A 15435-nucleotide genomic window follows, 5' to 3' on the forward strand; every position below is an offset into this window, starting at 1 on the left:
TTGATTAAGTATTTTAAAACCTTTAAAATAGAAATAACACTGTTTTATGTCAACAAAAGTCTTATGGTACTTTGAAATAAGTTTTTCTTACTCACTACTGAAGCTTTTAAATCTTAAACAGCTAGCTGTATATAAACACACACACACACTTCTACTAGACCCTTCCAAGTTATCTTTTGTGTTTTATAAAAACATAAATAGTAATTGCTATTTCGTTTACATCAGGAAATTACTGAAAGGACTTACAGGTGGCCAGTAGTCGTTTGCCACACATGTATGTGTGGGTGTATTTTTATATATTATTATCAATCACCCAGTTTTTCTCCCTCTACATTTGCTATTTATTAAGGTTGTTACCTTAAATGATTTTTATTTTTACATTTTTCCTCAAGTCTCTCTCCATATACAGGAAAGCAGATATACTGTACTAGGCTGAATTGTTACATGCCTTTCCCACCAGTTATACATCATAGATTATGACTACTTCAGAGTATCTCCAAAGTACTTCATAAACCTCTTGTATTTTATTCTTTACCCACTCCCCCATTTCAGTTTACTTCTTGGACACTAGGCTATAATCCTAATTTAACATGGTTATTTATCAAAATTTCTTCATTACTTTAGAAGTGTCATTATTCCATTTAAAGAATCAAGATGTGACACAAAAAGTTTGTCATAAAGAGTGGTGTTCAGTATTTCATTATTCCAAAGAAATTAATGCTAAATGTCATTCAGTTTTCCAACATTTTCAGTATGGTAAATTTTGTAGCCTTTAAAATTTTCCTGTCATTACAGCTTTTGATATTTTAAATTATGGAAATCATAATTTTAAAGTTTGTTGTCCAATTTTCACTCTTCTCAGTCTTCTGTCCCCACCGCTCAGCCCTCTGTATTGGACTTTGTTATTTGATTGTTAAAAAAAAAATCTGATTACTGAACTGGATAAGTCATCAGTTTTTAGGAGATTTCGACTACTTCCGCTTTTACTTTTACTTGTTCTGCTCATGAAGGATGATCTGGTCTCACTTGGACTCCAACCAGGTAGCGCAACTGATGCTGCTTTCGACCGTCCGGGGACATTCTCTAGGATATCTTGACAGCCCATAAGACGAACTTCCAAAGTACCTATAGCATATATAAGTATCAAGTAAGAAAACATTAATTCTCCACACATAAAATTATGTCTTTGTTAACTATTAAGAAATAGGGGGGGAAATGTTTGCTAAAATAACAAAATCTCTTCTCTCAGAGGTTCTTTGAGGTAACTATCTTCTTTCTTGCTTTATTTAGAAAACTTATTAAAAACTCTCACTTAAGACAACTATAAAAAAAATTTATAGAAAGAAAAGCACTTCCCAAAAGCTGCCTACAGGGCACAGAACAAAACTAGTTACATCATCTTCTAGTGTATATGAATAGTCACTTCTGTAATTACATGGAAGAATTACAGAATTACATGGATAAAACAAGTGGGAGGGGAAATATAAAGCTAAATAATATGCCTATTAAAACAGACATACAGAAATTAGAAACAAGGAAATCTGACTATGTGAATAACAGTTGTTTTTAATAATTGCACAGTTAACATAGAAAATGACTATAGGTTTTTTTGGAGGGGTTGAATAGATGGATTTCTGTTCTATTTGAGATGTAAAATAACGTTATCTTTTCACTTTAATAGTTTAGTTAGTCAAGTAATAATGGGCTATAATTATCCAAGCATAAAATAATTGTAGTTTCCTTAGGCAAATACATATGAAAGGTGTTCAAATGAAACTGAGGACCTCTGAGCTTAGCTATCTGGAGATATGGCTTTGTCATCATTTGGGCTAGAGTTAGTGTACTAAAATTTTAAAATGGTTCTTCAATATTAAAATTTTAGATAGCGCATATAGTAAGCACTTTAGGAAGAGTATTTTCTGGGAAAAGCTGTCCCATTAAACTTAAATAATTAAAACTTAATTTTATTTAAAGTTTTTAATTATTTAAAAGTAACCAAAGGACTGTCAGCAAAGTAAAGAAAGTCTGTATTTACTCTCAACTCAAACAACTTAAAAAAAAAAAAAAAAAAAAAGAGTACAAAAAAAGTGTTAAAGGCTAGTGGACATCAGTACAGAAAGGGGGGACTCAGGTGGAGCCAAGTGGACTACTTGAGTTAAGGAGACAGAAACGAGAGAGATTGCACTGCGAGAGCTAGACCTCACAGCCAGCATAAAGGAAAAAATACAGCTATCCAGAGACAGAATTCCTGAGACGTACAGAAGCTTCCTCAGACTAAGTATTCAGCTTTGATTCAGGAACAGAGAATAATCCTTAGACTAAACAATGCTGTAGTCCCATATTACCCAGGGACTTCCCTGGTGGTCCAGTGGTTAAGAGTCCACCTGCCAATGCAAGGGACATGAGTTTAATCACTGGCCTGGGAAGATTCTGCATGCCGCAGGGTAACTAAGTCCTCGAGCCACAACTACTGAAGTCTGTGGGCTCTAGAACCTGTGCTCTGTAACAAGCAAAGCCACATAAACAGAAGCCTAGGCACCACAACAAAGAGTAGCTCCTGCTTGCCATGACTAGAGAAGGCCTGTGTACAGCAACGAAGACCCAGCACTGCCAAAAATAATTCAAAAAAATAAAAATTAAAAAAAGCATTACCCAAAAGATCAAACTGTTTCCAAGTAATTTAATTGTGACCTGCAATAAAGCTCAAAAATATATGTAATATTTGTAGGAATACAAAAATACCCAGCACCTCACAAGCTAAAATTCAAAATGTCTGGCATTCACTCAGAGATTACCAGGTGTATTTGTTTTCTATTACTGTATTACCAATTATCACAAACACAGTGGCTTAAAACAACACCCATTTATTACCCAATAGTTCTGTAGGCCAGAGTTTGAGTGGGAGGGTCTGCATTCTTTGCTAAAGATTTTATAAGGCTGAAATCATTGTGTCTGCCAGGCTGGGCTCTTAATCCGGAAGATCTGAAGAACCTGCTTCTAAACTCATTCAGGTTATTGGTAGAATCTAGTTTCCTGAAGCCATAAGAATAGGGATCCTATTTCCTTGCTACTGACAGCCAGGGGCTATTTTCAAGTTCTAGAGGTGACCTGCATCCCTTGTCATATGACCCCATCTCTAAGCCAGCAAGGGCACATAAAATCCTTTTTATGATTCATCTCTCTCTGACTTTCCCTTCTTCCATTGGCCAGGGAGGGCTTCCCTCATAGCTCAGTTGGTAAAGAATCCGCCTGCAATGCAAGAGACCCTGGTTCAATTCCTGGGTGGGGAAGGTCCACTGGAGAAGGGATAGGCTACCCATTCCACTATTCTTGGGCTTCCCTTGTAGCTCAGCTGATAAAGAATCTGCCCACAATGCAGGAGACCTGGGTTCAATCCCTGCATTTAGAAGATTCTCTGGAGAAGTGAAAGGCTACCTACTCCAGTATTCTGGCCTGGAGAATTCCATGGACTATATAGTCCATGGGGTCACAAAGAATCAGACACAACTCAGCAGCTTTAATAATAATAATTGGCCAGGGAAATTCTTCTGCTTTTTGAGGGGCTCATGTGACTGTATTAAGCTGATCCAGATAACTGTCCTTTACATTAACTCAAATGAGTAGTAACCTTAATCACATATGTAAAACTCTCCTTTGCCACATCACAGAAGTGACTGATGCTCCATCATATTCACATGGGAGGGATTCTGGAAGTCATTCTTAATATTCTGCCTATCATACCAGGAAAGCAAATAAACAGAAAAGTAGGACCCATTTAAAAAATAAAACTGATATAAATATTATGATTAGCAGACATTCACACAGTTATCTATATTCTGTTTAAAATGTTGAAGAGAGACATCAAAGAAATTAAAAAAAAAAAACAAAAAAAATTCTAGAGATGAAAACTACACTGTCTGAGATTAACAAAAAAAAACTGGATGGGATTGGTGGCACATTCACATCACAAAAGAAAAGGCTAGTGAACTTGAAGCTAGAGCAATATAAATGATCAAAAATAGAAGATAGAAAGGAAAGACTTGGAGGACAAAAAACAAATTAAAACTCCCAAAACAACACATATGTGAGCTGTGAGTTTAACTTCTAGTGTCCTAATACATGAGTACTGAAAGACCTTCATGAAAAGTAGAGAGGACAGAGAACAGAAGATACATTTGAAAAAATAATGACTAAAAATTTTCCAAATATGGTTAAAACTATAATGTGCTTGAAACTTTCCAAGAAGTTCAATAAACACTGAGCAAAAGAAAAATAAGTAAATTACACCAAAGCATAACATAATTAAATTTCTCAAAACAAATGATAAAAAGAAAGTTTTAAAAGCCACCAGAGAAAAAAAGACAAGTACGTACAAAGATCAGGACGGCAGCAGATGTCTCATTAGAAACAATGAGAGCAAGACAGAGAAGTAATATCTTTAAAGTACTCAGGAAACAAACCATGAACCTAGAATTCTAAATCTACTGAAAATATGTTTCAAAAATGAAGCTTTTTCAAATATAAAAGTGGATAAAGAACCCATTATCAGAAGACTACCATGTGATCCAGCTACACCATTCCTAGGTATTATCCAAGTGAAGTGAAATGCACGTTTACACAAAAATTATACAAGGATGTTATTAGCGGTTATATTTGAAAGAAGTGCAGAATGGAAACAACCCAACTATCAACTAGAGGTGAATGGGTAAAAAAGTTATGGTATAGTCACACAATTAAATACTACCAGCAATAAACAGAAAGGAGCTACTGATACATGCAATTCTTCTGAATTATTCAGAGTGAAAATGGCCAGATTTCCCCTCCGAAAGTATACACTGTATGATTCAATTAATACAGAATTCTACAAAATGCAAACTAGTATCTAGTGACAGAAACAGGCCAGTGATTTGCCTGGGGCCAGGTATGGGGAAAAAAGCATGAAAAGAGCAAGGAGGGGTTTCACAGAGGCACATGAGGATACTTTTGGAGATGATGTATATAATTAACTTGATTGTGGTGATGGTTTCATAACTTTAAATATATAACAAAACTTCTCAAATTATGTAATTCAAATATATGCAATAAAACTGTTCTATAGACTGGATATTGATAATGGTAGCTCAGGTATATTTATTTACTAAAAATTGTAAAACTATATTTAAAACCAGAAAAATTTGTGTATTACTTCAAATATGTCCCAATAAAGATGGCTAAGCATGAGGGAAAAGTTCAAACTTATTTTTGGTTTGGCTATGGAAACCTTATCTCACCGTAAAGCATGAAGGCTCATTGTAAGTTTAATGAATATCATTTCAATTCTGGTTCAAAAGAAACAACTTGTGTCTGTGTGTTTTATTTGCTTTTTTTTGTTATTGTTAAGGTGGTAAACTTAGTTCATTTCCACTGTAAATGTTTGGATGTAAAAGTCATCCTGGGAAAACTGAAAACATCTGGTTACTACTTCAAATCCTGGTAAATAATTAAATATTTTAGTAATCTCAATGTATTAGGAGATGACAATGTTCAACACCTGCTTTCATTTAGGAAAAAACCTGGAGACATTTAAGATCTTTATTAAGTATATAGAAGTTTCTTTCTTTTATGAGGTGACACAATTGCATCTGCATAGAACCATATAAGAAATAGCTTAAAATTAAATTTTTTACTTTTATAACTCATAATATGAAATTTTAAAAACAGACAAAGCCAAGAAGTAAATGTTCATAAGCAATAGCTATGAATTCCATTAGAATAGGTAAATATTTTTTAATTTATCTTACTTTCTGGAAAAATTATTTTATGTCAATTTTACTAATTCAATATTTCAACTTGGTACAATTGAGTAACTTTTTTTTTTAATTCTGAGGAAATCTTTTATAAAAACTTGAAACTAGTCTTGAAATTTTGGACTAAAAAATTCAATCATACTTTGTATCAAAGTAATTTGTAAATTTCAGTATTATAAGCATAGCACTGCAAAAGAAACAAGTGTAAATGAGACAAACCATAAATAATAGCATGCAGTAAAAAGTCAGGGCAGTAAATACTCCAACTACTTATCTAGACTAATCCTTTATCATGTCTAATCCTTTATTAATACCACTACTATTTCTCTTTCTAGTTAATTCCAAATTTAAAGTACAGTAGATAATTAAAGGAATTTTTTAAAAAACCAAAATATCTTAAGATACTTCCTTTTAGGCTCGACTAAAAAAAGGTTAAAGAGTTAGGAAGAGGCACCATCTAGACTAGAAAAGGAAAATAATTTCCAGTCACACAAGCTGATTTTCTAAAATGTAGCTTTATTACTTTTCTAAAAAGACTTTAGCAACTATATTTTAACCAGTGAATCTTTCTTAAGTTTTGAATATTATGTTTAGTCTTGAGCCATTAGGTGGGGAAACTTAAGTACAGTCCCTGTCTTATTATCAAATAATATTTACCAAGTATCTACTGAATGTATTACTTTGCCAACAAAGGTCCATCTAGTCAAGGCTATGGTTTTTCCAGTGGTCATGTATGGATGTGAGAGTTGGACTGTGAAGAAGGCTGAGCACTGAAGAATTGATGCTTTTTAACTGTGGTGTTGGAGAAGACTCTTGAGAGTCCCTTGGACTGCAAGGAGATCCAACAAGTCCATCCTAAAGGAGATCAGTCCTGGGTGTTCTTTGGAAGGAATGATGCTAAAGCTGAAACTCCAGTACTTTGGCCACCTCATGCGAAGAGTTGACTCATTGGAAAAGACTCTGATGCTGGGAGGGACTGTGGGCAGGAGGAGAAGGGGATGACAGAGGATGAGATGGCTGGATGGCATCACTGACTCGATGGACATGAGTCTGAGTGAACTCCGGGAGTTGGCGATGGACAGGGAGGCCTGGCGTGCTGCGATTCATGGGGTCACAAAGAGTCGGACACAACTGAGCGACTGAACTGAACTGAAATGAATGTATAAAGTAGTACCCTGTGATGGGGATTAAGAGTACACGTAGGTAGATGACAAAGTCTTTGTTCTTCACAGGTCTATATTCCAGTTTTGATTTTTAAAAAAGGAGACATATAATAAGTCAAAGACATTTAATAGGCACTGTACACAAATCAGATTGTGACAAAAGATGTGTGATACGAGTTATAGAGGATGTGGTTGGAAAGATAAATGCTTTATTTACTTTTAAAATTTTTTATTGGAGTATAGTTGATTTACAATGTTCTGCTAGCTTCAGGTGTTCAGCAAAGTCAATCATTGTACGTATACAAATATCCACTCTTTTGTGGATTCTTTTCCAATATAGGTCATTACAGAGTATTGAGTAGAGTTCCCTGTGTTATATACAATAGGTCCTTATTAATTATCTATTTTAAACACAGTAGTGTATATATGTCAATCTCAATCTCCCAATATCCCTAGCCCCACCTTACTCCCTGGTAACCATAAGTTTGTTTTCTATACTGGTAACTCTATTTCTGTTTTGTGTTGATAGGTAAGTTCATTTGTACCCTGTTTTTTAGATTCCACATATGCAATGTCATATATTTGCTTTTCTCACTCAGTATGATAGTCTATGGCCTTCCCAGGTGGCGCAGTAGTAAAGAATCTGTCTGCCAATTCAGGAGACCCAAGAGATGCAGGTTCAACCCCTGGGTTGGGAAGATTCCCTGGAGTAGGAAATGGCAACCCACTCCAGCATTCTTGCCTGGAGAATTCCATGGACAGAGAAGCCTGGCGGGCTACAGTTGTTGGACACAACTGAGCACACAGGCATGCACATGACAATCTCTAGGTCAATCCATGTCACTGCAGATGGAATTATTTTCTTCTTTTATATGGCTGACTAACATTCCATTATTTATATGTAACACATTTTTTTTACTTTTTCAAATTTAAATTATTTATTTTAATTGGTGGCTAATTACTTTACAATATTGTAGTGGTTTTTGCCATACATTGACATGAATCAGCCATGGGTGTACATGTGTTCCCCATCCTGAACCCCCATCCCACCTCCCTCCCCATCCCATCCCTCAGGGTCATCCCAATGTACTAGCCCTGAGCACCCTGTCCATGCATCAAACCTGAACTGGTGATCTATTTCACATATGATAATATACATGTTTCAATGCTATTCTCTCAAATCATTCTACCCTCGCCTTCTCCCAGAGTCCAAAAGTCTGTTCTTTTGTTTATATGTAACACATCTTTATTCATTCCTCTGTTGATGGATAGTTAGCTTGTTTCCATGTCTTGGTTATTGTAAATAGTACTGCAATAAACACTGGGGTGCATGAATCTTTTCAAATTATGGTTTTTTTTCCAGATATATGCCCAGGAATGGGACTGCTGGATCATATGGTATCTACTGTTAAGTTTTTAAGGAACCTCCATGCTGTTCTCCACAGTGGCTATACCAGTTTACATTCCCACGACAGTGTAGAGGGTTCCCTTTCTCCACACTCTCTCCAGCATTTACTGTCTGCAGATTTTTTGATGATGGGCATTCTTACCAGTGCGAGGTGATACCTCATAAGATAAATGCTTTAAACAATAAATACTTTAAACATTTAAAATACAATAGAAAGTTTGGGCCAGAGGCTTCCAAACTTTTCTGTTTCATAGTAGCCTAGTATCTCAACTTTTTCATTGTGCTAGTAGTCTAAATGATACACTGAACAGTTCTGTTTTGTAGGATATTATAACAAATTAATAACTATTTGAAAAAAATATACTGAAAAGTAATCATATTTCATTCTTAAATAACCATGATCACTTCCTAATGAGATATGTGTACCTACTGGGCACTGTACAATTTATCAAACTTTGGAATTAGATTGAAAAGTGCCACTATTATTTTCTATTCCATATTGATTTTCCTATAGTATTTATTAATATAGCAGTGAAGGAAAATTCACTTGGCATCCCAGGGTAACTTGTGAATTCACTTGGTATCCCAAGGTACCACAAATTTAGGAACTCAATTTGGTAACTGAAGCTTTAGAGTGATCTTAATAGTAGTAACAGCACTGTCCAACTATAAATTTGTCCTTCAAGATTTAATGTAGAAGTCTGCCATAATATAAAACTGATAATGATATCCAAAGCTACTAGAATGTGACAGTATCCTGTGCAATTCTGAAGAACACTTTCATATCCTCAAAATATTTAATGACGTTATTTTTAAGGTAAAGCCCCTGTTGACATTCATATTGATAATTTAAGGATTCTTGGGGATGGGGAAGGCCTGTGTATCCAAAATGTCATATTCACATGGGCCATAAAAATCTCTGTAGGTAATGGTAAGAAAATGGTAGGGTAGCAAACCTTAAAGGCAATTTCTTTACAGAAACACAGGAAAACAAACAAAACCAGGAAAACTGGTTAGAATAAATGCTACCAGAAATCTGGGAAACAGTCATAGGTTTACTGCAACCAAGCAAATGCTTGATCAAAAAATGCAATGAACACTTGGTAGGAAAGCTTTGGGGCATTTTAATGTATCTCTGCTTCATCTCTCCTCTCCCCAACCCCAATGGCTTGGTGATAGCCCTGATGATGGTGTCTGTGCTCAGTCACTTCAAATCATGTCCAATTCTTTGCTACCCTATGGATTGTAGCCTGTCAGGCTTCTCTGTCTATGTGATTTTCCAGGTAAGAATGCTGGAGTTGGTTGCCTTGCCCTCCCTCCTCCAGGGGATCTTCCTGACCCAGGGACCAAAAGCACGGCTCCAGTGTCTTCTGCACTGCTGGCAGATTCTTTACAACTGAGCCACGAGGGAAGCCCAGTAGTCCTGAAGATAGCAGGCTATATTTCTGATACAGGTTCTTGGTGCCAGAGGGAGCACAGAAGACTACATTCTCAAAGAACGCTGGATGGCTGCTTTGACCTCTTCAGAGAGACTCCCTGGAGGACTAACGGAAAAGGTTTACCTTTCTTTCACCTAACTAAGAAATCTTTCAAAGCAGAGAAACAGCTAAGTACAAGGCATTGAAAGGCAAATGAAGCCTGGAGCAAAGGATATCAGTTGTCTATATTATTTAAGAGACATCCTATAGTCTTAGGGGGGCGGGAGATAGGAAGTAAGCTGTTTTAGGGAATAAGAGTTCTGCAATGTTTCTACATGTTACTGGAAAACCAGAAGACTAGCTGCAAAAGCAGACATCCTCAGAAGAGATCTAAGAAGGCACTAAGCTTTCACATCGGGCTGATATTCAAGCTCTGTACAAGAAAAGGCAGAATTATGAAATGCTTGGATGAATGCTGAAAGTATGCCTTGGCACACAAACAAAGAATTCAGCTGCAAACATAAGGCAAATTTTTCTTTCTACCTGCAGGCATTAAAAAAAAATGTCTGTCAAAACACTAGTTGACTAATAACTTAATGCAGACTTCAGTGACCACACATAATTACAAAGTCACTAAACAACTACATCGTGTGTCAAACAGCAATAAGAAATTATAGAAAATGGGACTATATTCCAGAGTTACAAATAATATTCACCATATCCAGCTTTCAATAAAAAATTATGAGGCAAGCACATAAATAAGAGAGTATGGCCAATTCACAAGAAAAGTAGAAATTCACAGAAACTATCCCTGCTGCTGCTGCTGCTGCTAAGTTGCTTCAGTCATGTCCAACTCTGTGCGACCCCATAGGCTGCAGCCCACCAGGCTCCCCCATCCCTGGGATTCTCCAGGCAAGAACACTGGAGTGGGTTCCCATTTCCTTCTCCATCCCTAAGGAAGTCAAAACATTGGATTTACTACACAAAGTAGTAGTTGGATTGACTATACCAACTGTCTTACAAATGGTCAAAGCTTACATGTGGTCAAAGACCTAAAAGAAACCAAAAGGGAAAAAGGAGAATAGTATTTCAACAAATAGGGAATATTAATAAAGACATAGAATTTATAAATAAGAACCAAATAGAAATCCTGGAGCTGGAAAGTACACTAATTGAAATTTTTAAAGTTTACTAGAGTTGTTCAACACCATATTTGAGCAGGCTTTAAAATCAGAAAACTTAAAGATACCTGAATTCAAAGTGCAGTCTTAGGAAAAGAAAGGGAAAAATAAATGAAGGAAATTCAATGTTGGGGAATGAAGGATGTTATTGTGAAGAGAAAAATTAGACTCTAGCACATGTTTACTACAATAAATGCTAAAAAAGGACTACAGGCTACAGAAAAATTTTAACAGAAAATTTCAAGTACAACAAGAGCAGAAAGAATAATGAGTCACTAGATATAAAGGACAATGCTTTGTTTTGTTTTTTGAAAAAAATACTTTGTTGACCCTTGAACAATGTGGGTGTTAGGGACACTGACCATTTGCACAGTCAAAAATGTGCATGTAACTTCATAGTAGGTTTTCCATATCTGTAATCCCATATGCACTAATTCAACCAAACATGGATCACCTATACCTTTAAAGTTTTTGCTCTTTAAAGTAAAAACAAAACTAGAAGATATACACTGGAAATGAACAACATGGCTTTGAACCGAGCAAGTCCACTTACATGTGAATTTTTTTCACTAAATACTTAACCATAGTGCTCTATGATCCACAGTTGGTTGAGTCTGAAGACATGTGGGTGTTGATTGAAGTTATATACAGATTTGTGACTGCAGAGGCCTGGCATCCCTAGCCTGTGTTACTCAAGGGTCAGCAACTAATTTGGAAGAGAGTATATACTATGATCACAGATTGTATTAAGTTCAATATGCATATGTGAATCTCTAAAGTAAGCAATAAACACACACACACACACACACACACGCACAGGCATCCCAAATTTGATGAATGACATGAATCTACACATCAAGAAGCTCAAAGAATCCAAGTAGAATAAACTCAAAAGAAATCACCATTTTGAGATGCATTATAATCAAATTGTGAAAAACCAGAGACAAAAAGGGGAATCTTCAAGGCAGCAAGAGAGAAGCAAATCATTAGTTACCAAAAATCCTCAATAAGATTAAAAGTTGATTCTTTATCAGATAGCATAAAAGCCAGGAGGGGCTGGGATGATATTTTTAGAATGCTGAAAGAAAAAGCCTGTCAACCAAGAATGCTATATATGCAAAACTAACCTTCAAAAAATGAAGGAAATAAAAGATGCTAGAATAAGCAACAGTTAAGGGAGCTTATCACTAGCAGATCTTCCTAGAAGAAATACTAAAAGAAATCATCCAGACTGAAATGAAAGAGAACACTAGACAGTAACTTGAAATCATAGAAAAAAAAATAGCATCAGTAAAACTAACTACATAGGTAAATTAAAAAGCCAGTATCACTATTAATATATTTTCGGTTTGTAACTCCGTGTTTACTTTATGACTTAAAAGACATGGATAAAACAATAATTGTAGTATAATATATAATACAATCTAATCAAATGGGCACACAGTGCATAAAGACATAATCTATGTCAACAAAAATATAATGATGAGGATGCACAGATGTATAGGAGCAGAGTTTTTGTGACCTACTGTTATAAATTTAGGATATTAACCAAACATAAAAGAAAGCAAAAGAATTCAGAAAAAAAGATTAAGACTTACAGAAAACAAATAGCAAAATGGTAGAAGTAAGCCTTTTGGTTCCATAATAATGAATTTGGCTGGTTTATTTCCCTGGTTCTTAAGAGGGATCTTCTAAACCCTTGTCAGTTCCCTAGTAAGAGCAGTATCTTTGTTATTCACGGTGGACTCCTCAGACCACATGTGAATTTATGCTAACAAAATGACTCACAGTAGGCCTGTGCATAGTTCCAGAATGGGGGCTGGCTATAGCACAAAGACCAACTATATGGTTAGAGAGCTCATGTTTTGACCCACATATCAGTCAGGAAAAGTCGGAAAAGGTCAGGGTCTAGAGACTGATTTCAATCAAGTGGCCAATGATTCAATCACTCGCTCCTATGTATTAGGTTGGCCAAGAAGTTCCTTTGGTTTTTTTATCAGTAAAAATAAAAGACACATTTTTCATTTTCACCAAGAACTTCACTCAACAACATATTCACTGTTTTGTTTTACCACCTTGTGCCAATTTTCAGTCAACTTCATAATTCCATCTTTCCAAAATTTTTTTATCTTTTAAAGAACTGTTCCAGATGTCTTTTACAGTCTTCTAGGGAATTGAAATTTTTTTCCATTAAGAGAATTTTGTAAAGACTGAAGTAAATGGACATCTGAAGGTGCAATGTCTGGGGAATAAGGCAGATGAATCAGAACCTCCCAGCCAAGTTTTTTGCCTGGTCATCAAAGACATATGTGGTCTTAGGCTATCCTGATGGAAGATAATGCATTTTCTGTTGACTAATTCTGGATGCTTGTCATTGAGTGCTTCCTTCAGTTGGTCTAACTGAGAGCACTATTTGATGGAATTAAATGTTTGGTTTTCTGGAAAGAGTTCAATCCTACCATTTATACAATATTATCTTCTTATGAGTAAGACTGGCCTCTGGTGTGGTTAGTGGTGGTTCATTTCACTTGTTCCATGATCTCTTCCATTCCATATTATTGTACAGTATCCACTTTTCATTGCCCATCACAATTTGTTTTAAAAACAGAATGTTTTTGTTACATTTAAGTAGAGAATCGCATGCAGAAATGTAGACCAGAAGGGTTAATTTATGTGGAACCCAAACATCAAAGTGATTAACATAGCTAAACTGGTGGAAATTATTTTCAATGCTTGATTTGGATATTTTGAGTGTGTCGGCTGTCTCCTGCATAGTATACTATTGACTGATCTCAAACAATGTCTTGATCTGATTGCTATTAACTTCAACTGGTCTACCCCACCATGTAGCATCATCCAGTGAGAAATCTCCAGCACAAAATTTATCAAACCACTTCTGACACATTCCATCAGTCACAGCACCTTCTCTATACACTGCACAAATTTTTTCTTTTTCGTGTTTCAGTTGTTATTTTTACCTTTCTTGAAATAATAAAGCATAATATGCTAAAATGTTACTTCTTTCCTGCCCCCTTCAATATTAAAATGGCTACACAAAAATTCATTAATTTTGACAAGTTTTTAAAAAATGCATGCTGATATGACAGCTGTCACAATACAATCCAACAAAATTTTTTCCAATGAAGTTAAAGACAATTAAGTACTACTAGAGCCAACTTACGGAAAAAAACAAACAAACCCTTTCGCCAACCCACTAATAAAGCCACAATAAAAATTCTAAATACTCAGAGCTAAAGTGAGATTACTGGCTAAAAACAGAAATTGATGTTCTGTGAGGGTGATGCATACTGACAGCAGGGAAACTGCCAGATCTCTCCCTAAGTGTCTCTTCTTTGGTTTTAATTTGTAGCCTTTATAATAAAATTTTACTTATAAATATAGAGCTTTCCTGAGTTCTGTGACTTGTTCCATGGAATTACTTTGTCTGAGGTGGTAGTAGGAACCCCTAAATTTCTAGCCAGTTGGTCAGAAGTGTGAGTGGTTGGGGAAACCCCAAGCTTGCAGCTTGTGTCTGAAGTGAAGGCAGTCTTGTGGGGGACTGTGCCATAAACCTACGAAATCTGACCTAACTCTGGGTAGTCAGCATCAGAATTGCACTGCACCTTATCAGTAATTATCTTAAACATATATGGATTAAACTGTTCAAAATAAAGGCAGAGACTGACAGAATGGATTAAAATAAACAAACCCAAACCGTGACAAAATTATATGCTGTCTAAAAAAGACTCATTTTAGAACCAAAGACATATATCAATTGAAAGAGAAAGAACATAAAAAGATACTCAGTGTAAACAGTAACCAAAAGAGAGCTAGAATGGCTACACTAACATCAGATAGACTACTTTAAATCCAAAATTGTTACAGTAGAAAAAGGATATTATATTTTGACAAAATAGTCAATCCATTTAAAGATATAAAAATTATAAACATATATGCACTGAACAACAGAGCCTGAAAACATATGAACCAAAAATTTATATAACTGGAAGGAAAAACAAGCAAATCTACAAAAATAGTTGGAGACTTTGCTACCACTACCACACTTTCAAAAATGAAGCTAAGATGGCAGTAATTAAAAAAAAAAAAGGAAAAGTCCAGTAAATTCTCCACAAATGAACCTTCAAGTTGAGAACTTTCCAAGATGTGAACATGTGTTCATGTCCAGTCATGTTCATATAAGTTAGCTCACGCGTTTGGGGTATACCGTCATGTGTAGGCATCCTCTACAAGTGACTGTGATTTTTCTGTACCCGTATTGTATAGAGTGGCTTCCCAGGTGGCACTAGTGGTAAAGAATCTGCCTGCCAATGTAGGAAACATAGGAGATGTGGGTTCAATCCCTGGGTTGGGAAGATTCCCTGGAGGAGGGAATGGCAAACCACTCCAGTATTCTTGCCTGGAGAATCTCATGGACAGAGGAACCTGGCAGGCTACAGTCCATAGGGTCACAAAGAGCTG

General features: G+C 35.8%; 1 protein-coding gene across 2 annotated transcripts in view; it reads right to left on the reverse strand.

The window, feature by feature from the left end:
* The window catches only part of PKN2 (protein kinase N2), a 133233-nt gene that overhangs the window by 37514 nt on the left and 80284 nt on the right, over positions 1–15435 (reverse strand). The window contains exon 7 of one of the 2 annotated variants that reach the window (XM_025288336.3): positions 988–1125. In XM_025288336.3, coding sequence (XP_025144121.2) covers positions 988–1125 — 138 coding nt within the window. Of the gene's footprint in view, positions 1–939; positions 1126–15435 lie in introns of both variants that reach the window. The other variant, XM_025288335.3, reaches the window with a different exon arrangement.

The sequence above is a fragment of the Bubalus bubalis genome, chromosome 6 (genome assembly GCF_019923935.1).
Source record: "Bubalus bubalis isolate 160015118507 breed Murrah chromosome 6, NDDB_SH_1, whole genome shotgun sequence".
In the NCBI taxonomy this organism is placed as follows: domain Eukaryota; kingdom Metazoa; phylum Chordata; class Mammalia; order Artiodactyla; family Bovidae; genus Bubalus; species Bubalus bubalis.